This window comes from Salvelinus fontinalis, chromosome 36, assembly GCF_029448725.1.
Source record: "Salvelinus fontinalis isolate EN_2023a chromosome 36, ASM2944872v1, whole genome shotgun sequence".
Taxonomy (NCBI): Eukaryota; Metazoa; Chordata; class Actinopteri; order Salmoniformes; family Salmonidae; genus Salvelinus; species Salvelinus fontinalis.
In genome coordinates, this window is record NC_074700.1 from 19,342,440 (window position 1) to 19,367,125 (window position 24,686).

The following is a 24,686-nucleotide window of genomic DNA, read 5'->3' on the forward strand; positions in this document are numbered from 1 at the left end:
AGAACAGGTGGGACAGTACATTACTATAGAACAGGTGGGACAGGACAGTACATTACTATAGAACAGGTGGGACAGGACAGTACATTACTATAGAACAGGTGAGACAGGACAGTACATTACTATAGAACAGGTGGGACAGTACATTACTATAGAACAGGTGGGACAGGACAGTACATTACTATAGAACAGGTGGGACAGGACAGTACATTACTATAGAACAGGTGGGACAGGACAGCACATTACTATAGAACAGGTGGGACAGGACAGGACATTACTATAGAACAGGTGGGACAGGACAGTACATTACTATAGAACAGGTGGGACAGGACAGTACATTACAATAGAACAGGTGGGACAGTACATTACTATAGAACAGGTGAGACAGGACAGCACATTACTATAGAACAGGTGAGACAGGACAGTACATTACTATAGAACAGGTGGGACAGTACTTTACTATAGAACAGGTGGGACAGGACAGTACATTAATATAGAACAGGTGAGACAGGACAGTACATTACTATAGAACAGGTGGGATAGGACAGCACATTACTATAGAACAGGTGGGACAGGACAGTACATTACTATAGAACAGGTGGGACAGGACAGTACATTACTATAGAACAGGTGGGACAGGACAGTACATTACTATAGAACAGGTGGGACAGGACAGTACATTACTATAGAACAGGTGGGACAGGACAGTACATTACTATAGAACAGGTGGGACAGGACAGTACATTACTATAGAACAGGTGAGACAGGACAGTACATTACTATAGAACAGGTGGGACAGTACATTACTATAGAACAGGTGGGACAGGACAAGACATTACTATAGAACAGGTGAGACAGGACAGTACATTACTATAGAACAGGTGGGACAGTACATTACTATAGAACAGGTGGGACAGGACAGGACATTACTATAGAACAGGTGAGACAGGACAGTACATTACTATAGAACAGGTGGGACAGGACAGGACATTACTATAGAACACGTGAGACAGGACAGTACATTACTATAGAACAGGTGAGACAGGACAGTACATTACTATAGAACAGGTGGGACAGGACAGGACATTACTATAGAACAGGTGGGACAGGACAGTACATTACTATAGAACAGGTGGGACAGGACAGCACATTACTATAGAACAGGTGGGACAGGACAGCACATTACTATAGAACAGGTGGGACAGGACAGGACATTACTATAGAACAGGTGGGACAGGACAGTACATTACTATAGAACAGGTGGGACAGGACAGCACATTACTATAGAACAGGTGGGACAGGACAGTACATTACTATAGAACAGGTGGGACAGGACAGCACATTACTATAGAACAGGTGGGACAGGACAGGACATTACTATAGAACAGGTGGGACAGGACAGTACATTACTATAGAACAGGTGGGACAGGACAGGACATTACTATAGAACAGGTGGGACAGGACAGTACATTACTATAGAACAGGTGAGACAGGACAGTACATTACTATAGAACAGGTGGGACAGTACATTACTATAGAACAGGTGGGACAGGACAGTATATTACTATAGAACAGGTGGGACAGGAAAGTACATTACTATAGAACAGGTGGGACAGGACAGTACATTACTATAGAACAGGTGGGACAGGACAGTACATTACTATAGAACAGGTTGGACAGGACAGTACATTACTATAGAACAGGTGGGACAGGACAGCACATTACTATAGAACAGGTGGGACAGGACAGTACATTACTATAGAACAGGTGGGACAGGACAGCACATTACTATAGAACAGGTGGGACAGGACAGCACATTACTATAGAACAGGTGGGACAGGACAGGACATTACTATAGAACAGGTGGGACAGGACAGTACATTACTATAGAACAGGTGGGACAGGACAGCACATTACTATAGAACAGGTGGGACAGGACAGTACATTACTATAGAACAGGTGGGACAGGACAGCACATTACTATAGAACAGGTGGGACAGGACAGGACATTACTATAGAACAGGTGGGACAGGACAGTACATTACTATAGAACAGGTGGGACAGGACAGGACATTACTATAGAACAGGTGGGACAGGACAGTACATTACTATAGAACAGGTGAGACAGGACAGTACATTACTATAGAACAGGTGGGACAGTACATTACTATAGAACAGGTGGGACAGGACAGTATATTACTATAGAACAGGTGGGACAGGAAAGTACATTACTATAGAACAGGTGGGACAGGACAGTACATTACTATAGAACAGGTGGGACAGGACAGTACATTACTATAGAACAGGTGGGACAGGACAGTACATTACTATAGAACAGGTGGGACAGGACAGCACATTACTATAGAACAGGTGGGACAGGACAGTACATTACTATAGAACAGGTGGGACAGGACAGTACATTACTATAGAACAGGTGGGACAGGACAGTACATTACTATAGAACAGGTGGGACAGGACAGCACATTACTATAGAACAGGTGGGACAGGACAGTACATTACTATAGAACAGGTGGGACAGGACAGTACATTACTATAGAACAGGTGGGACAGGACAGTACATTACTATAGAACAGGTGGGACAGGACATTACTATAGAACAGGTGGGACAGGACAGTACATTACTATAGAACAGGTGGGACAGGACAGTACATTACTATAGAACAGGTGGGACAGGACAGCACATTACTATAGAACAGGTGGGACAGTACATTACTATAGAACAGGTGGGACAGGACAGTACATTACTATAGAACACGTGGGACAGGACAGTACATTACTATAGAACAGGTGGGACAGGACAGTACATTACTATAGAACAGGTGGGACAGTACATTACTATAGAACAGGTGGGACAGGACAGTACATTACTATAGAACAGGTGGGACAGGACAGTACATTACTATAGAACAGGTGGGACAGGACAGCACATTACTATAGAACAGGTGGGACAGGACAGTATATTACTATAGAACAGGTGGGACAGGACAGTACATTACTATAGAACAGGTGGGACAGGACAGTACATTACTATAGAACAGGTGGGACAGGACAGTACATTACTATAGAACAGGTGGGACAGGACAGTACATTACTATAGAACAGGTGGGACAGGACAGTACATTACTATAGAACAGGTGGGACAGGACAGTGCATCACTATAGAACAGGTGGGACAGGACAGGACATTACTATAGAACAGGTGGGACAGGACAGTACATTACTATAGAACAGGTGGGACAGGACAGTACATTACTATAGAACAGGTGGGACAGGACAGTACATTACTATAGAACAGGTGGGACAGGACAGTACATTACTATAGAACAGGTGGGACAGGACAGCACATTACTATAGAACAGGTGGGACAGGACAGTACATTACTATAGAACAGGTGGGACAGGACAGTACATTACCATAGAACAGGTGGGACAGGACAGTACATTACAATAGAACAGGTGGGACAGGACAGTACATTACTATAGAACAGGTGGGACAGGACAGTACATTACTATAGAACAGGTGGGACAGGACAGTACATTACTATAGAACAGGTGGGACAGGACAGTACATTACAATAGAACAGGTGGGACAGGACAGTACATTACTATAGAACAGGTGGGACAGGACAGTACATTACTATAGAACAGGTGGGACAGGACAGTACATTACTATAGAACACGTGAGACAGGACAGTACATTACTATAGAACAGGTGGGACAGGACAGTACATTACTATAGAACAGGTGGGACAGTACATTACTATAGAACAGGTGGGACAGGACAGCACATTACTATAGAACACGTGAGACAGGACAGTACATTACTATAGAACAGGTGAGACAGGACAGTACATTACTATATAACAGGTGGGACAGGACAGTACATTACTATAGAACAGGTGAGACAGGACAGTACATTACTATAGAGCAGGACAGTACATTACTATAGAACAGGTGAGACAGGACAGTACATTACTATAGAACACGTGAGACAGGACAGTACATTACTATAGAACAGGTGAGACAGGACAGTACATTACTATAGAACAGGTGGGACAGGACAGTACATTACTATAGAACAGGTGGGACAGGACAGTACATTACTATAGAACAGGTGAGACAGGACAGTACATTACTATAGAACAGGTGGGACAGGACAGTACATTACTATAGAACAGGTGGGACAGGACAGTACATTACTATATAACAGGTGGGACAGTACATTACTATAGAACAGGTGGGACAGGACAGTACATTACTATAGAACAGGTGGGACAGGACAGTACATTACTATAGAACAGGTGGGACAGGACAGTACATTACTATAGAACAGGTGGGACAGGACAGCACATTACTATAGAACAGGTGGGACAGGACAGTACATTACTATAGAACAGGTGGGACAGGACAGTACATTACTATAGAACAGGTGGGACAGGACAGTACATTACTATAGAACAGGTGGGACAGGACAGTACATTACTATAGAACAGGTGGGACAGGACAGTACATTACAATAGAACAGGTGGGACAGGACAGCACATTACTATAGAACAGGTGGGACAGGACAGTACATTACTATAGAACAGGTTGGACAGGACAGTACATTACTATAGAACAGGTGGGACAGGACAGTACATTACTATAGAACAGGTGGGACAGGACAGTACATTACTATAGAACAGGTGGGACAGGACAGGACATTACTATAGAACAGGTGGGACAGGACAGTACATTACAATAGAACAGGTGGGACAGGACAGTACATTACTATAGAACAGGTGGGACAGGACAGTACATTACTATAGAACAGGTGGGACAGGACAGGACATTACTATAGAACAGGTGAGACAGGACATTACTATAGAACAGGTGGGACAGGACAGTACATTACTATAGAACAGGTGGGACAGGACAGGACATTACTATAGATCAGGTGGGGTAGCACATCAGACACACACACACACACACACACACACACACACACACACACACACACACACACACACACACACACACACACACACACACACACACACACACACACACACACACACACACACACACACACACACACACACACACACACACACACACACACACACACACACACACACACACACACACACAGCAGCTAGCCCTGCAGACATTGTTGCAGACTATTTTTACCCTGCTGTTGAGTTGAGCTGATACAGGAATACTTCTGTTCCTGTTATTAGTAAGAGGATATAATCAGCAGATATGGAATTCGGGATGGGATGTTATCATTAGCAACCAGGTGGATCAGGGTTTGTTTGGTTTGGACTTACAGCTATAATCAGGGTTTGTTTGGTTTGGATTTACAGCTATAATCAGGGTTGGTTTGGTTTGGACTGACAGCTATAATCAGGGTTTGTTTGGTTTGGATTTACAGCTATAATCAGGGTTGGTTTGGTTTGTATTTAAAGCTATAATCAGGGTTAGGTTGGTTTAGATTTACAGCTATAATCAGGGTTAGATTGGTTTGGACTGACAGCTATAATCAGGGTTAGATTGGTTTGGACTGACAGCCATAATCAGGGTTAGATTGGTTTGGAATAAACTCGAAATTCCAAGTCGGATATCTTTCTAGAGCTCTGACTTTTCGACCTGAAGATCACTGATATGTTATGATTTGCCCCCCCCCCCCCCCCCCCCCGAGTTCCCAGTTGTCTTGAAAGCACCATGACCATCTGATGCAAGTACCATCGGTCAAGTAAAATAAAAATACATTTTTATTTTGTTATCAAAGCTCAAGTTTTGAAATATAATATGGTCTGAGAAGAACAGTATTGGCAAACCAGGCATATAGCCAATGTGCTGTGATTATGTATTAGACCTACTGCACTCGCTCCCACAGACTGTTTTTACCACAACATTTGGGAGGCCCACAGTGATCCGGTACGGAGCGTAGCCTCCGACCACATTTTGGGATCAAACATAAATGGGCTCTTAGAGTGGTTGCATCACATTCTTGATGGACAGGTGGTGTCAGGGGCTATGTCTTGGATGGGAGGAGAGGTGTGTGTGTATGTCCTCCCAGCTGTGCTGATGGTCATAAGGTACCCCCACTCCACTGCCCCCCCTCCTTTAGTAATGACAGGCATTTAGCCGGATGACTGTGTGCGCGTGTGTGTGTGTGCGTGTGCGCACGCGCCCGCGTGTGTGTCTCTGTGTGTGTCTGTGTGTGTGTGTGTTCAGGGTCAGTTCAACAGGTGGAGATGAGGGGAAAGGGGGTGAGGGGACAGGGAGAAGAGAGGAGTCAGAAGAGAGGGAGAGAGGAGGTGGGACAGAGGAGAGGGTGAGACATTGGGACAGAGGAGAGGGGGAGACATTGGGACAGAGGAGAGGGGGAGACATTGGGACAGAGGAGAGGGGGAGACATTGGGACAGAGGAGAGCGGGAGTCAGTGGGACAGAGGAGAGGGGGAGACAGTGGGACAGAGGAGAGGGGGAGACAGTGGGACAGAGGAGAGGGGGAGACAGTGGGACAGAGGAGAGGGGGAGACAGTGGGACAGAGGAGAGGGGGAGACAGTGGGACAGAGGAGAGGGGGAGACAGTGGGACAGAGGAGAGGGGGAGACAGTGGGACTGAGGAGAGGGGGAGACAGTGGGACAGAGGAGAGGGGGAGACAGTGGGACAGAGGAGAGCGGGAGTCAGTGGGACAGAGAGGAGAAGGGGGAGAGGAATACGGGGGATACTGAGTAAAAGGGGAAACACACAACAGAACAGAAGGGGGAGAAGGGGGAAATAGAGGATAAGATGGGTGACTTCATAGTCATAGCACTCTAGTTGACTACAGGCATCTCCTGTCAATGTTAAGAGTTGAGATAATGGGTTAGAATGGATATTGGTGTAACCATGGTCTCTGCTGTATAACCTCTTCAGTCCAATTAATAGCGTTTTGTACTCAGTTGTTCTTAATAGGCCTTCACTTGATTTTAAGTCGGGCATCTTTCTAACGATTTCCTATATTTGAGAGGCAGGATATCCCAATGTCTCCTGTTTAAAGGCAATGTGTTATTTTGTTCTCACACCATTTCTGTGAATCCTTTAAAAACATGCATCTGAATGTCCTGTGTGGCTCACTGGGTAGATCATGCTTGCATCGCCAGGGTTGTGGGTTTGATACCCACGGGGGACCAGTATGAAGAAAGGTATATCACTCTGGATGAGAGCGTATGAAAAATGTTGAACTGAGGTCACCAAAAACCAAGTTTGTTTTGACATCACTCATTATCTCGTAATTTACTCTCTCTCCTTCTCTCCCTCTTTGACTCTGATAACCTTAGGAATCCTGCCTTCTCAGCTGTCCCTACTGGTGTCTCATAGCTACCCGATTTAGCCTCCCTCTCCTCTCTTCCCAACTTTCCCCCCTCCTTCAACCCCTCCTCTTCTCTTTTACCTCCCCTCCCCTTTCTTCCCTTTACCCCTCCCTCCCTACCTCCCTCTCCTCCCCTGTTCTCCAGCAGACTCTGGTCTGGTGGTCTAGCTAGACTAGCAGGCTGTGTGGTCTGTATGTGGAGCCTGTCTAAATTTGGTAATGCGTAGATGTGAGGAGGGTAGTGTCAGTTTTGGTCTGTAGAGACTAGGGGGGGACGACACCTGCTGGGACAGGACCGTAGGGGTCTTGTCAAAAGTAGTGCACTATGTAGGGAATAGGATAACATTTGGAAAGCAGACCAGGGCCTCCCTCTGGCTGCTTCTCTGTTCTGCCTTCGCCCCCTGGCAAGCATTGTCTCTCTCTCGCTCTCCCTGTCTCTCTCTCTCTCTCTCTCTCTCTGTCTTTCTGAATGTCTCTTTCTTCCTCTTCTCTCCCTTTCTGTCATGCTAAATGGCTGTCAGCTCTGCCCAGTGCCCCCCCCCCCCCCCACACACACACACACACACACACACACACACTGCATTCTGCATTAATGGAGAACTCTGCCTGTGTGTTCTGTCTCAAACCACACATCGTGCTTCATTACTGATTAATGGAATCTTTTTTTTCTTCTCTCTCTCTCTCTCCCACACACTCCTCTGTAGTTGGTCGTTCCGATGCTGCTGGTTTTCTTTCTTTCCGCCCCCTCACCGCGGACTGACGTTCAGATCAATCCATCAATGATGTAATCTATCAAAGCTGTCAAGGCAGAATGACTATCTGAGGTCAGGATGGGTGTTCTAGCCCAGTATATTAGTGGCATCAGTGTCACTGTGTATATTATTATTATAAGATGTATTATTTTGACAGGAAAGTCATGCTGAGACGATGGTGAGCCCTACATAAATACATCCAACACATACAATATACAAACCTACAAAACATATTAAGAAAAACAGACACATATATCAACATAGAGATCTCCGATCATTACTCCGCACTGACCAAGGGGGACCAGAACAATCTCATTTCAGAGATCTATGGAAGTTGTTCCACATAAAGGCCACAAAAAACTAAAATCAGCTTTACCCAACTATGTGGAGACGGAAGGGGACTCCAGTGTTATCCGAGCCTGAGATCCAGGTTTGGTTATTTGTAAATATATATTGAATTAATGATGATTGAACATAAGACGTTTCTTGCATGAGTGCTTTGTAGATAAACACAAGAAAATGTGGCTCTCTCCTTATATACAATGAGGCCAAACCCACTTTTTTTTAACCAAACACAATAGTGAGTTTTATAACCATCACCAGTAATAAACCTAAGGGCTCAATGGAAAACAGCATTTAAGGGTTTAAGTGTACATGTAGATGCTGCTGCATGCATATAAATAATATCCCCAGAATCTAAAATATACATAAAAGTGACCTGGACAATATCCTTCCTGTTATCAAAAGTCAGACAAGTTGTGTTTCTGTAAAATAAAGCAACATTGAACTTCAACTTCAGCACCAGCTCAGTGACAGGCTTTTTAAATGACTGTTTTTCATCAAGCCAGATACCAAGATATTTGTAGGAAGGAACCCGCTCAATTTATGTACTGTTCAAACTAGTCATAACAAATTAATTTACATCTGAGTTATGGGACCTAGAAAAAAAACATGCCTTTTGTTTTGTTTGCATTTAGTGCTAGCTTTAGATCCAACATCAACCTCTGCAGTGGTTGAACATCAAATGTGAAAAGGCTTGGCCAACGGATGGAGTAATGGTATACAACACGGTATCATCTGCATAGAAATGAATATAACTTTTTTTTTACAGCATTACCAATGTTATTTATATAGATTGTAAACAGTAGTGGGCCGAGTATGGAACCTTGGGTCACCCCTTTACGTAACTCAAGGAATTTGACCCATCTACCTCAATGGCATGAGTTGTGTCATTAAGATAAATATGAAACCATCTGAAAGTATCAGTACCCAACCCTATGGAGGACAGCTTATTCAGCAGAATAACATGGTCTACATTATCAGAAGCTTTTGACAAGTCTACAAACATGGCAGCACAATCCTTTCTATCATCTAAGGCATTTGCAATATCACTTACAACAAGCATGGCAGCCATAGTGGTATGTTTAGGTCTGAATCTGGATTGATTAACATTAAGAATACCATTTACAGATAGAAAATAATGTAGCTGTTTGTTGACCAACGATTCTAGGATTTTCGCAAGACAGGGGAGTCTGAAAATGGTTTGGTAATTATCAAGATCACTACTATCCCCGCCCTTATGGAGTGGAAGCACAAAAGCTGCTTTCTATACTTCTGGAATATTTCCTGATACTAAAGTTAAAATAGAAGTGTGTGTTAGTGAGGCAGCAGTGAGGAGCTCTGCATAATTAAGCAAAGACGGGTCCAAATTGTCAGCCCCTAATGACTTATTGGTGTCAATAGCTAATAATGCGGCAAGAACTTTAGTTTCTGTGAGTTAAAAACCCTGAATAACATTTCCCAAGTCACGTGAGGTTGACTGATCATTCATCGAGGCAACGGGAGGCTGTAGGTGGGATGAACAGTCAACTGAATGGCCAAGACCAGTATGAGCACCATTTCTTTCAAATAGGAAACCTGCTGAGATAAAATGCTGAGTAAAAGCATTACAAATCGAAACTTTTTCAGTAATGATGCATGAGTCTACAACGACTTGCTTAGGCAGGGAAGTAGAGGAATTACCCGCCTTGGTGAATTAACGGGTTTCCAGAATGTAGAGGGATCACTAACAGAGTCTGCCATAGGGCTAAGGAAGTAGTTTGATTTGGCCTGTTTAACTGATGCGTTGCGCCTGTTTCTCAATTGCTTAAATAGCTGCCAATCAGCTAACGAGACAGTTTTTCTAGCCTTGGCCCAGGCTTGATTTCTTATCAAGTAGAGGTCTGAGAGTGCAGGAGAATACCATGGATTAGTTCAGTTTTTGACTGAGTTCCTTGAAAGGGGCATGTTTATCAGCCAGAGACGTAAAAATGGCTGATAAAAATTGAAGTGCCAAAACAGGGTCTGGTGTGCAGCTAGTATTAAAAAGCTCTGAACAATATAAATCATGAAGGAAAGCATTTTTACATTTCTCTTCACAATTATACGAGGGGTCAGAGTTTTTCTATTTGGTATCTCTAATTCAAGCAATAGGACAGTGGTCCCTGATATCATTTGCAAAAACACCACTAACCAAATACTTATGGGGACGGTTAGTTAAGATAGGGTCAATCTATGAGGAGTTTGCTACGTTTTTTACATTCATCCGAGTGGGTTTCGTTATCAGCTGAGTCTAGTTGAACTCAAGACAGATATAGTTAAACTGATCTGAGGCATAAGCCAATCAAGATTTAGATCTCCTAACACAGCCAGTTCAGATAGCAGAAAGGGTTTTAAATAATCATAAATAATACCAACAGCTTCCACCGAAGTGACTTGGGGGGCGGTAGACCACGGCAATAAATATATGCATACTTTGGCTTATGGACACTTTTATAACCAACAGCTCACACATTTTGGGGACAGAGATGCTAAGAGAGCATGATGCCATAAGAGAAAATCTTACATAAATAGCCACCTTAAGCACCTCCCCATTTATTTATTACCACAGATACAGGCACAGACACAGAGCAGCACAGTAATGCTGTAACAAGGTTATAGATGTGATGGGTCACTTCGGGTGTTGCCAATCATTCTGACCTGTCAGAGCGGCCGGGGAAAGAAAACACTGACCAGTCTGCACTTTTGAAGGGAGTGCTTAAGGCTTCACTTTAGATTAGAGCATTTGTTTGTTTGTTTATGTTTGTTTATGTTTATTAAGGGGTTGTTTATGAGTGTGGGACGAGGTTCAAGTTGGGGTCTGTTGGTGCGATCGTGCATTGTCAGTGAGGCTCAGTCTCTGTCTGTTTGTTTGAGAGAGAATATTAATTAATCCCTTTTTTGTCTCCCTCTCTTTCTCTTTTTAACTCTTTCTTCCCCTCTCCCCTCTCTCTCTACCCCTCCCTCCCTCCCTCCCTCCCTCCCTCCCTCCCTCCCTCCCTCCCTCCCTCCCTCCCTCCCTCCCTCCCTCCCAGACTTTCACAGCTTGGTGTAACTCCCACTTGAGGAAGGCAGGGACACAGATCGAGAACATAGAGGACGACTTCAGGAATGGCCTCAAGCTCATGCTGCTGCTGGAGGTCATCTCAGGTGGGTCTGACTCTTAAGTCACTTTAAGTTACTCTAAAAAGTCACATTATGTCACTGTTAAGTCATTTAACTCACTAGTAATTCTCTGGCAAGTCATTGAAGTCACAGTGGAGTGGAGTCACTCTTAAGTCACTCTTAAGCCACTTAAAGTCCCTGTAAGTCACTGCTAAGCCACCGTTGAGTCACTTTAAGATGGTATCAGGTCAAATACAGCAGCATCTGAGCTGAAATGAATGGAGAATGGCACAGACCTCTCTTAATTGAGTAATACTTCACCAATCATTCTGTGTTGCAGAGAGAAGTTTAAAGTGATTTTTTAAATTGTATACAGGTGAGAGACTGCCCAAACCTGACAAAGGCAAGATGCGTTTCCACAAGATCGCCAACGTGAACAAAGCCCTGGACTTCATCTGCAGCAAGGGAGTCAAGCTGGTGTCCATCGGAGCTGAGGGTGACACTTCATTTTTTATTTATCCCTTATTTGTACTTCTAGAGTCCCATTTACCAAAGCATAGAGTGAGGTATTATATCTGAGAGACAACTGATCAGTAGGCCAGCATAGACTGAGTTTTGGCCTGTGTTCCATGTTGCCATGGTTTCTGACGGGGCTCTGTGATTGACTTGCAGAGATCGTCGACGGTAACACGAAGATGACCCTGGGAATGATCTGGACCATCATCCTGCGCTTCGCCATCCAGGACATCTCCGTGGAAGGTCAGTGTGTGTGGATGGGTCGGCGTGCGTGTATATACAGGCGTGGACTTGGAAAAAGGTTACTCTTGGATCGGAAACATGGTCAATTCATCTTAAAAATAAATTGTGCAACTTTGTTACCAAGCATTTCCTCTCAGTTCCACCCGTCATAAACTCATAAACACTAACTCCAAACCAATGCACACACTGAACATAAACACAGTTGAACTGTACGTACACTAAGTCTACATAGACTTACACAGCTATCAGACGCACAGTAGCACTGTTTATTCATACACTATACATTAACATTGTGACTATACCCACTTTAAAAATGCTGGGTTAAAAGCAACCCAATTTGGGTAAGTATTGGACAGAACACGCGTTCGGTTATTTTGACCCCGCCAGTTGTTGCTTTCTTCAAGTTGGGTTGTTAATGTTGGGTTGTTGAGCTATGATCCACCGGGTCAAATCAGAAGACTGGAGGTGTGGTTTAGTAGGGACGTGGTTTTCAGATTATGGCTTTCAACATATGTTGGCAATACAACAGAACAGATGAACCGGAATGACATTTACTCTTACGGGTGGTCAAAAATAACTATCCGAGAGACACGCCCCTATTAAGCCACACCTCCAGTTTTTTTTATCTGACCCGGTGGATCATAGCTCAGTAACCCAACTGGCTGGGTCCAAAATAACCCAACGTGTGAACTGTCCACTCTTTACCCAGAGCTGGGTTGTTTTTAACACAGCATTTTGTTTTAGAGTGCATGCACTGTACAACATTATACATATGCCTGCCACTAACATATCAACTCATGAATTACACACACATTCATAAAGGTGTCATAGGCTCATGGTGTAGACACATTCTACATGTGGCACACTCAAAATAACATGACTCTTATAGCAGAACCACTTGGCTACACTCAGTCTAAAACCGACTGTTAACACATTCATATTACTCAAATAATACTCAAGCCTCAGTTACATACACACTTTGCATATGCTCCACACACACACACACACACACACACACACACACACACACACACACACACACACACACACACACACACACACACACACACACACACACACACACACACACACACAGGCCACTAAGCTCGACACCTTCACAGCACAGGGTTACTGGAGCATATTTAGCCTCCTCCTTTAGGATAACACTCTCCCCCTGCCTCCCCTGCCCCCCCCCCCCTCTCCCCCTGTCTCTCCTCTTTCTCCCCCCATGCAGAGACCTCTGCTAAGGAGGGTCTTCTTCTGTGGTGCCAGAGGAAGACTGCCCCCTACAGGAACGTTAACGTTCAGAACTTCCACATCAGGTGAGCACTGGGCGCCACCCTGTGGTCGTCTTTGTCTTACTTTGATCTTTCACTTGCTTTAAACTTTACCTCCAACATTTTCCTTGTCCTAGTGCTTTTCCTCTCCTCTCTTGTATTCTGTCTTCTCCTCTTGCTCTTTGTTCTCCTCTCGTCTCTCTCTCCATCTATATTTTCTCCTCATCCCTCCTTCTTCCCTCCCTCCCTTTGGGTCCTCCTCGCCTCCTCTCCTGTCCTCCATTGGGTGACTGATTCAGTTGGAAGGATGGCCTGGCACTGTGTGCCCTGATCCACAGACACAGACCTGACCTCATTGACTACTCCAAACTGAAAAAGGTGCCCCTCCCTTAGAGTCCACTAGGGTCAACACCAGTCCCTTCCCTCTTAGAGTCCACTAGGGTCAACACCAGTCCCTTCCCTCTTAGAGTCCACTAGGGCCAACACCAGTCCCTTCCCTCTTAGAGTCCACTAGGGTCAACACCAGTCCCTTCCCTCTTAGAGTCCACTAGGGTCAACACCAGTCCCTTCCCCTCTTAGAGTCCACTAGGGTCAACACCAGTCCCTTCCCTCTTAGAGTCCACTAGGGCCAACACCAGTCCCTTCCCCTCTTAGAGTCCACTAGGGTCAGCACCAGTCCCTTCCCCTCTTAGAGTCCACTAGGGTCAACACCAGTCCCTTCCCCTCTTAGAGTCCACTAGGGTCAACACCAGTCCCTTCCCATCTTAGAGTCCACTAGGGTCAACACCAGTCCCTTCCCCTCTTAGAGTCCACTAGGGTCAACACCAGTCCCTTCCCCTCTTAGAGTCCACTAGGGTCAACACCAGTCCCTTCCCTCTTAGAGTCCACTAGGGCCAACACCAGTCCCTTCCCCTCTTAGAGTCCACTAGGGTCAACACCAGTCCCTTCCCTCTTAGAGTCCACTAGGGTCAACACCAGTCCCTTCCCCTCTTAGAGTCCACTAGGGTCAACACCAGTCCCTTCCCCTCTTAGAGTCCACTAGGGTCAACACCAGTCCCTTCCCTCTTAGAGTCCACTAGGGTCAACACCAGTCCCTTCCCCTCTTAGAGTCCACTAGGGTCAACACCAGTCATAGCCTCTTACTATTTTCTATAATGTCTCTATAGCTCTATTACCCTTTATCTTGTTTTCTGTAGAACTCTTATTACCTATAAGTCATATATATATAATATATGTCATTTAGCGGGCGCCTTCACGCATGTGCATATGTTTTGTATGGGTGGTCCCAGTGGGAATTAAACCAACAACCCCTGACCTATATCTTTCTCTCTCTGTCTGTGTGTCTGTCCCTAACAGGATGACCCCATTGGTAACCTCAACACTGCCTTCGAGGTGGCTGAGAAGTACCTGGACATCCCCAAGATGCTCGACGCTGAAGGTGAGTACATTTTTCATGTCAAACCAGGCAATTTTGGGATGTTTCAGGAAATGTTCAACCCTAGCATTCGTCTCTGCCGACTCTCTGTAGCAGTGGTGGCTGGTGGCACTTTAACTGGGGAGGACGGGCTCACAGTAATGGCTGGAACGGAATTAATGGAATGGTCTCAAACACATCAAACACCTGGTTTCCATGTCACCCTGAGTATTTACATTGACATCCCAGTTTTTACACTGCTGCTACTCTCTGTTTATTATCTATGTATAGTCACTTTACCCCTACCAACATGTACAAATTACCTCGACTAACCTGTACCCCCACACATTGACTTGATACCGGTACCCCCTGTATATAGCCTCAGTATTGTTATTTCATGTTACATTTTTTTACATTTTTTACTTTAGTTTATTTAGTAAATATTTTCTTAACTCTATTTTTTGAACTGCATTGTTGGTTAAGGGCTTGTAAGTAAGCATTTCACGGTAAGGTCTACAACTGTTGTATTCGGCGAATGTGACAAATAAAATGTGATTTGATTTGATACCATTCCATGAAGTCCATTCCAGCCATTATTATGAGCTGTCCTCCCTTCACCAGCCTCCTCTGCTCCCCTGTGATTTCGCTGGAGTTGTATTGTCTTAGTTAATTTCATGTCTCTGAGCTCTTCTCCCTGTCTGTCACCCCTCAGACATTGTGAACACCCCCAAGCCTGATGAGAAGGCCATCATGACCTACGTGTCCTGCTTCTACCACGCCTTCGCTGGCGCTGAGCAGGTAACTCACACCTTCCACTGTCTCTGCTGGTCCCATGGGAGAAACAAGTAACAGCATCTGCATTTTATTCAGCAAGATCTAACATCCACTACTGACTCTGTCTAAACTTGTCTCGGTCTCTCACCCCCATTACTCTCTTGCTCTCTGTCTCTCTCTCTCTCTCTCTCTCTCTCTCTCTCTCTCTCTCTCTCTCTCTCTCTCTCTGTCTCTCTCTCTGTCTCTCTCTCTGTCTCTCTCTCTGTCTCTCTCTCTCTCTCTGTCTCTCTCTCTGTCTTAGGCTGAGACAGCAGCTAACAGGATCTGTAAAGTGCTGGCTGTGAACCAGGAGAATGAGAAACTCATGGAGGAGTATGAGAAGCTGGCCAGTGAGGTGAGTGTTAATGTTACTTTCCAAAGCCCATCGAGAGAAGCATCGCTATGCACCTTCTTATGATAAACAGTATGAGATGTAACCTCTCAAAGGCCTAGTTCACACTGCAGAAAAACTCATCCAAAATATCTGTTGTGTTAAAAGTGTTATATATGAGCTGTACAACCTGTGTGAACTAGGTGATCTGAAGTAAAAACTCAACAAACCAACTCTTCTTTAACCACACCTCTGACCTTTAACCACTTGACCTCTGACATCTCCCTAGCTGCTGGAGTGGATCCGCAAAACCATCCCGTGGCTGGAGAACCGCACGGCGGAGCATCACATGAGAGCCATGCAGCAGAAGCTGGAGGACTTCAGGGACTACCGCCGCGTCCACAAGCCGCCCCGCGTCCAGGAGAAGTGTCAGCTGGAGATCAACTTCAACACCCTGCAGACCAAGCTGAGGCTGAGCAACCGGCCCGCCTTCATGCCCTCCGAGGGAAAGATGGTCTCGGTAGGTGACGTGGCACATCACGTCCACGTGGCACTGTAGCCCTGGCATCGTCACATTCAGCCCGGTTATTCAGGAAACCACAGCTAATGTACAGTGGTGGTGGAGTTTTGAGAATAACCTCCTAGATATCTGACTGCTCCACCAACCTCACAACACCAGGTATAGTCAACCACTTATGGTAGAACCGCTCTTCATTCCACAGGCCAGGACTAAGAGATATAAAGATTTGACCATGCCCTACCTATGCAAATCCATCAACAAAACACTCTTAAGTCCCGTAAATGTACATATTGTCATGAATTGCATTGATTTGAACTGAAATGTTTTATTATGTATGTATTTATTTGTATGTATTTGACTCACATGTGGATATTGGTAAAAATTTAAACTTGAATATAAATACAACATCAATACAAAGTGGACATTAGTTATGACACCTTATCAGCCAACACACACCCATGTTCTACCTCTCCTCTCCTCTCCTCTCCTCTCCTCTCCTCTCCTCTCCTCTCCTCTCCTCTCCTCTCCTCTCCTCTCCTGTCCTCTCCTCTCCTCTCCTTTCCTCTCCTCTCCTCTCCTCTCCTCTCCTCTCCTCTCCTGTCCTCTCCTCTCCTGTCCTCTCCTCTCCTCTCCTGTCCTCCCCCAGGACATAGCCAATGCCTGGAAGGGTCTGGAGCAGGTGGAGAAGGGCTATGAGGAGTGGCTTCTTACTGAGATCAGACGTCTGGAGAGACTGGACCACCTGGCTGAGAAGTTCAAACAGAAGTGTTCCCTGCACCAGTCCTGGACCTCAGGTAATAACAGAGAGATGGAGAGGGAGACAGAAGTGTTCCCTGCACCAGTCCTGGACCTCAGGTAATAACAGAGAGATGGAGAGGGAGACAGAAGTGTTCCCTGCACCAGTCCTGGACCTCAGGTAATAACCGAGAGATGGAGAGGGAGACAGAAGTGTTCCCTGCACCAGTCCTGGACCTCAGGTAATAACAGAGAGATGGAGAGGGAGACAGAAGTGTTCCCTGCACCAGTCCTGGACCTCAGGTAATAACAGAGAGATGGAGAGGGAGACAGAAGTGTTCCCTGCACCAGTCCTGGACCTCAGGTAATAACCGAGAGATGGAGAGGGAGAGGGGACGGGGAGAGGAGAGGTAGAGGGGGTAGAGCGATGGAGAGAAATAGAGAGAGAAAGAGAGAATGGGTGAACAACTGCGTCGGCCTCTGATGGAGTATAAACTGTGTGTGTGTGTACGTCCGTGTCCGTGTGTGTGTCCAGGTAAGGAGGAGCTGCTGTCCATGAAGGACTACGAGTCGGCCTCTCTGATGGAGATCAGGGCTCTGATGAGGAAACACGAGGCCTTTGAGTCTGACCTGGCCGCCCACCAGGACAGAGTGGAGCAGATCGCTGCTATCGCACAGGAGCTCAAGTAAGGAGGGGAGGAGGGAGGGAGGTGTGGAAGAACGGAGGAGGAAGAAGTGATAAACGTAGTAAAGTTAAAGAAAAAGGGATAGAAGTGTGTAATAGAAGACGTGATGGTGATCAGAATGTTCCTCTCCCAGTGAGCTGGACTACCATGATGTGATAGTGATCAGTGTGTTCCTCTCCCAGTGAGCTGGACTACCATGATGTGATAGTGATCAGTGTGTTCCTCTCCCAGTGAGCTGGACTACCATGATGTGATAGTGATCAGTGTGTTCCTCTCCCAGTGAGCTGGACTACCATGATGTGATGGTGATCAGTGTGTTCCTCTCCCAGTGAGCTGGACTACCATGATGTGATGGTGATCAGTGTGTTCCTCTCCCAGTGAGCTGGACTACCATGATGTGATAGTGATCAGTGTGTTCCTCTCCCAGTGAGCTGGACTACCATGATGTGATAGTGATCAGTGTGTTCCTCTCCCAGTGAGCTGGACTACCATGATGTGATAGTGATCAGTGTGTTCCTCTCCCAGTGAGCTGGACTACCATGATGCGTCCTCAGTGAACACCCGCTGCCAGGGAATCTGTGACCAGTGGGACAACCTGGGTACCCTCACCCAGAAGAGAAGAGACTCTCTGGAGGTACACACACACACACACACACACACAGTGGGACAACCTGGGTACCCTCACCCAGAAGAGAAGAGACTCTCTGGAGGTACACACACACACACACAGTGGGACAACCTGGGTACCCTCACCCAGAAGAGAAGAGACTCTCTGGAGGTACACACACACACACACAGTGGGACAACCTGGGTACCCTCACCCAGAAGAGAAGAGACTCTCTGGAGGTACACACACACACACACACACACACACACACACACACACACACACACGCACACGCACACGCACACGCACACACACACACGGAAGGTACATACACTTTTAGTTGGAGAATGTGATCCCAGCAGGAATTGAACCCTCAACCAATTGAGCCGCCATGAGCCAAGAGTTTTTCTGACCATGTGGCCCTTCTGATAACAACTAGTGATAACAACTAGTGAGAACAACTAGTGAGAACAACTAGTGAGAACAACTAGTGAGAACAACTAGTGGTAACAACTAGTGGTAACAACTAGTGAGAACAACTAGTGGTAACAACTAGTGGTAACAACTAGTGAGAACAACTAGTGAGAACAACTAGTGGTAACAACTAGTGGTAACAACTAGTGAGAACAACTAGTGAGAACAACTAGTGAGAACAACTAGTGAGAACAACTAGTGGTAACAACTAGTGAGAACAACTAGTGAGAACAACTAGTGAGAACAACTAGTGAGAACAACTAGTGGTAACAACTAGTGGTAACAACTAGTGAGAACAACTAGTGAGAACAACTAGTGAGAACAACTAGTGGTAACAACTAGTGGTAACAACTAGTGGGGGTCATGTCAAGCTATTACTGGGACTGTAGCAGTTGTAGTAGTAGTGATGGCTTCATACTGTGTACTGATGTTAAATCTTGTCCTGGTCTTTCCCAGCGTGTGGAGAAACCTGGAGTTATAGTAGTAACAGTAGTAATATTATGTGTGTTTCCCAGCGTGTGGAGAAACTGTGGGAGACCATCGACCAGCTTTACCTGGAGTTCGCCAAGAGGGCGGCGCCCTTCAACAACTGGATGGATGGAGCCATGGAGGATCTACAGGACATGTTCATCGTCCACAGCACCGAGGAGATCCATGTATGTGTCTGTGTGTGTGTCTGCGTGTGCGTGTGTGTGTGCGTACAAAATGTACTGTAACATTAACTGTGTGATGGACTCTCTCTATCACTGCTTCCCACTGTATCCCTCCATTCTCACTCCTTTTCTCCTCCTCTCTTCCTCTCATCCCCCTCTCCTCTCCAGTCCCTGATCACAGCCCATGACCAGTTCAAGGCCACCCTGCCAGAGGCTGATAAGGAGCGCATGGCCACCATGGGCATCCAGAGTGAGATCGTAAAGATCGCTCAGACCTACGGCATCAAGCTGTCAGGAGTCAACCCCTACACCAACCTCTCCCCCCAGGATATCACCAACAAGTGGGAGACCGTGAGTACTACACTACCGTAGTATAGTAGTAGTATTGTAGTAGTATAGTAGTAGTAGTGGTATTGTAGTAGTATAATAGTAGCAGTAGTAGTAGTGCGGGTGGTAGTAATAATAGTAGTAGTATTAGTAGTCGTAGTAGTGTTATTGTTGTAGTAGTAATAGCAGTAGTGGTATTAGTAGTAGTAGTAGCAGACGTAGTAGTAGTAGTGGTATTGTAGTAGTATAGTAGTAGTAGTGGTGGTGGTGGTAGTAATAGCAGTAGTATAGTAGTAGAAGTAGTAGTAGTAGTAGTAGTGTTATTGTTGTAGTAGTAGTAGTAGTAGTAGTAGTAGTAGTATTAATCTGTCAGGAGTGAACCCCTACACTAAAGCTGTGACCATAACACACTGAGAAGCCAAAAGAGAAGGATGTCTTTTTCCCTAGCTAGGTTTGTGCACTCCAGATTGAAGATATAAATTGCTTCATGGCAAAGGGTTAGTCTCTAGAGTAACAGAGTAACGCGATTTCATCTCTACCAGTGTTTTGACGACCAATGTCCCTGTCTCTCTCCATAGGTGAAGCACCTTGTTCCTCTCAGGGACCAGATGCTGCAGGAGGAGGTAGCCAGACAGCAGGCCAACGAGAGGCTGAGGCGCCAGTTCGCTGCCCAGGCCAACATTATCGGACCCTGGATCCAGACTAAGATGGAGGTACAATTACAGCTAGAACCCGAACCCCGAACACGCAGGGGTTCACCACCTCCTCCAAAATGTGCCATTAATGGATACTGAGCTAATTTCACTAAAGAAATTAATAAAGTTGTGTTGTATTATTGCATACTGTAAACCTCAACCACAAAACCTTCAACACTCATCATGTTTCTCTCTCCTTTCTCTTCTTTCTTTCCTCCTCTCCCCCTCTACCTCCTCCCCATTCTCCTGTAACCCCTCTCCCCCTCAACCTCCTTCCCCACCCCCTCCCTCCCCCTCGACTGCCTCCCCATTCTCCTCGCCACCCCATCTCCCCTCTCCTCCTTCCCCTCTCACCTCTCCTCCTTCCCCTCTCACCTCTCCTCCTTCCCCTCTCCCCCCTCCTCCTTCCCCTCTCCCTCGATAGGAGATTGGTCATGTGTCTGTGGACATTGCTGGGTCTCTAGAGGAACAGATGAACAGCCTGAAGCAGTATGAACAAAACATTATCAACTACAAGTGTAACATTGACAAGCTGGAGGGAGACCACCAGCTCAGCCAGGAGTCCCTCATCTTCGATAACAAGCACACCAACTACACCATGGAGGTACCAGAACACACAACTACACAACACAACCAACTACACAACACACAACTACACAGCACAACCAACTACACAACACACAACTACACAACACAACCAACTACACAACAAACAACTACACAGCACAACCAACTACACAACACACAACTACACAACACACAACTACAAAGCACAAACAACTACACAACACACAACTACACAACACACAACTACACAGCACAACCAACTACACAACACACAACTACACAACACAACCAACTACACAACACACAACTACACAACTACACAACCAACTACACAACACACAACTACACAACTACACAACACAACCAACTACACAACACACAACTACACAACCAACTACACAACACACAACTACACAACTACACAACACACAACTACACAACTACACAACCAACTACACAACACACAACTACACAACTACACAACACACAACTACACAACTACACAACTACACAACCAACTACACAACACACAACTACACAACTACACAACACAACCAACTACACAACACACAACTACACAACTACAAAACTACACAACCAACTACACAACACACAACTACACAACTACACAACACAACCAACTACACAACACACAACTACACAACTACACAACCAACTACACAACACACAACTACACAACTACACAACACAACCAACCACACAACACACAACACAACCAACTACACAACACACAACTACACAACTACACAACTACACAACCAACTACACAACACACAACTACACAACTACACAAGACAACCAACTACACAACACACAACACACAACTACACAACACAACCAACTACACAACTACACAACTACACAACACACAACTACACAACACAAACAACTACACAACACAACCAACTACACAACTACACAACTACATAACACACAACTACACAACACAACCAACTACACAACTACACAACACACAACTACACAACACAACCAACTACACAACACACAACTACACAACACAACCAACTACACAACTACACAACTACACAACACAACCAACTACACAACACACAACTACACAACACACAACTACACAACACAACCAACTACACAACACACAAAACAACCAACTACACAACACACAACTACACAACTACACAACACAACCAACTACACAACACACAACTACACAACTACACAACTACACAACACACAACACAACCAACTACACAACACACAACTACACAACTACACAACTACACAACACAATCAACTACACAACACACAACTAGACAACACACAGCACACAACTAGACAACTACACAACACAACCAACTACACAACACACAACACACAACTACACAACACAACCAACTACACAACACACAACTACACAACACACAACACACAACTAGACAACTACACAACACACAACTACACAACACACAACACACAACTACACAGCACAACCAACTACACAACACACAACACACAACTAGACAACTACACAACACAACCAACTACACAACACACAACACACAACTAGACAACTACACAACACACAACTACACAACACACAACACACAACTACACATCACAACCAACTAGACAACTACACAACACAACCAACTACACAACACACAACTACACAGCACAACCAACTAGACAACTACACAACACACAACTACACAACACACAACTACACAACACACAACTACACAACACACAACTACACAACACAACCAACTAGACAACTACACAACACTACCAACTACACAACTACACAACTACACAACCAACTACACAACACACAACTACACAACCAACTACACAACACAACCAACTACACAACACACAACTACACAACACACAACTAGACAACTAGACAACTACACAACACAACCAACTACACAACACACAACTAGACAACTAGACAACTACACAACACAACCAACTACACAACACACAACTACACAACACACAACTAGACAACTAGACAACTACACAACACAACCAACTACACAACACACAACTAGACAAATACACACACACAACACACAACTAGACAACTACACAACTACACAACACAACCAAATACATCATGGAGGTCGTATCAAGTATTGTATACTTCCTAAATTATTCCTGGAGAGCTACCGGCCTTTAGGTTTCCGCTCCAACCCCAGTTATAACTTGATTCAGCGTATCAAGCAGCTAATTATTCAAATCAGGTGCACTAGATTAGGGTTGAAGTGAAAACCTACTGGACAGCAGCTTTCCATGAACAGGGTTGGAGAGCCCTGATGTAAAGGAACCTAACCCAAGTAACATAAATATTTTACACCATATAAACTACTCTGGAGAAGATCCCAAATGCATATGAATATACACACCTGTGCTACTTTAGTCTAGATGTTTCAACCATCCCAGACACTCACATACTAACCCCCAACTTGGTAGACCTATGATGCTTACCAACTATCCAAACCCTTCATCTCCATTCCTCGTCTTCTCTCCCTATCTTCCTCCCTCACCCTCCTTACCTCGGCAGCATATCCGTGTGGGCTGGGAGCAGCTCCTGACCACCATCGCCCGCACCATCAACGAGGTGGAGAACCAGATCTTGACCCGCGACGCCAAGGGCATCAGCCAGGAGCAGCTCAACGAGTTCCGGGCCTCCTTCAACCACTTCGACAGGGTAATGAAACTAAAACAGTTTATTGTTCTTGGACTTGCTTTTCTTGATCTCACACTTGTCTTTTCTCTCGTCCTGGCTCTGATTTTGCAGATAGCGGCCATTTTGAAGAGGTTTTTACTTGCAATGACTGTAAATTGTGGTTGTTTTAAGTGTGAATGTTGGAATGTTTAGTGGTTTCTTGCCATCATAGTGGTTCCTCCTCACAGAGTGTTACTGTATCACTAGCGTGTAGCATTCACATAATGGATCATTACATTGGACATAACGTCCAATCATAAACACTGATGGTTGTGTTCTGTCTCTCTCAGAAGAGAAACGGCATGATGGACCCAGACGACTTCCGTGCCTGTCTCATCTCCATGGGTTACGATCTGGTGAGTAGCCTAGCTACCAACAGGAAGTAGCCTCACATACAACAGTCCCTTTCACAGGAGGCTGGTGAGGGGAGGACAGCTCATAATAATGGCTGGAACGGAGTGAATGGAATGGTATGTTTGGTATGTTTTATACCATTCCATTTATTCTGCTCCAGCTATTATT

The 24,686-nt window shown here is 45.2% G+C and overlaps 1 protein-coding gene across 3 annotated transcripts in view; it reads left to right on the top strand.

Moving 5' to 3' along the window:
• The window catches only part of LOC129835364 (alpha-actinin-3), a 52,073-nt gene that overhangs the window by 22,402 nt on the left and 4,985 nt on the right, over positions 1-24,686 (top strand). For 2 of the 3 annotated variants that reach the window (XM_055900990.1, XM_055900989.1), the window contains exons 2-19: positions 11,503-11,617; positions 11,949-12,068; positions 12,245-12,331; positions 13,566-13,653; positions 13,908-13,986; positions 14,965-15,046; positions 15,735-15,820; positions 16,098-16,190; positions 16,456-16,686; positions 17,333-17,480; positions 17,957-18,107; positions 18,633-18,741; positions 19,704-19,844; positions 20,010-20,192; positions 20,747-20,881; positions 21,288-21,467; positions 24,000-24,146; positions 24,455-24,520. In XM_055900990.1, coding sequence (XP_055756965.1) covers positions 11,503-11,617; positions 11,949-12,068; positions 12,245-12,331; positions 13,566-13,653; positions 13,908-13,986; positions 14,965-15,046; positions 15,735-15,820; positions 16,098-16,190; positions 16,456-16,686; positions 17,333-17,480; positions 17,957-18,107; positions 18,633-18,741; positions 19,704-19,844; positions 20,010-20,192; positions 20,747-20,881; positions 21,288-21,467; positions 24,000-24,146; positions 24,455-24,520 — 2,241 coding nt within the window. Of the gene's footprint in view, positions 1-8,062; positions 8,183-11,502; positions 11,618-11,948; positions 12,069-12,244; positions 12,332-13,565; positions 13,654-13,907; positions 13,987-14,964; positions 15,047-15,734; positions 15,821-16,097; positions 16,191-16,455; positions 16,687-17,332; positions 17,481-17,956; positions 18,108-18,632; positions 18,742-19,703; positions 19,845-20,009; positions 20,193-20,746; positions 20,882-21,287; positions 21,468-23,999; positions 24,147-24,454; positions 24,521-24,686 lie in introns of all 3 variants that reach the window. The other variant, XM_055900992.1, reaches the window with a different exon arrangement.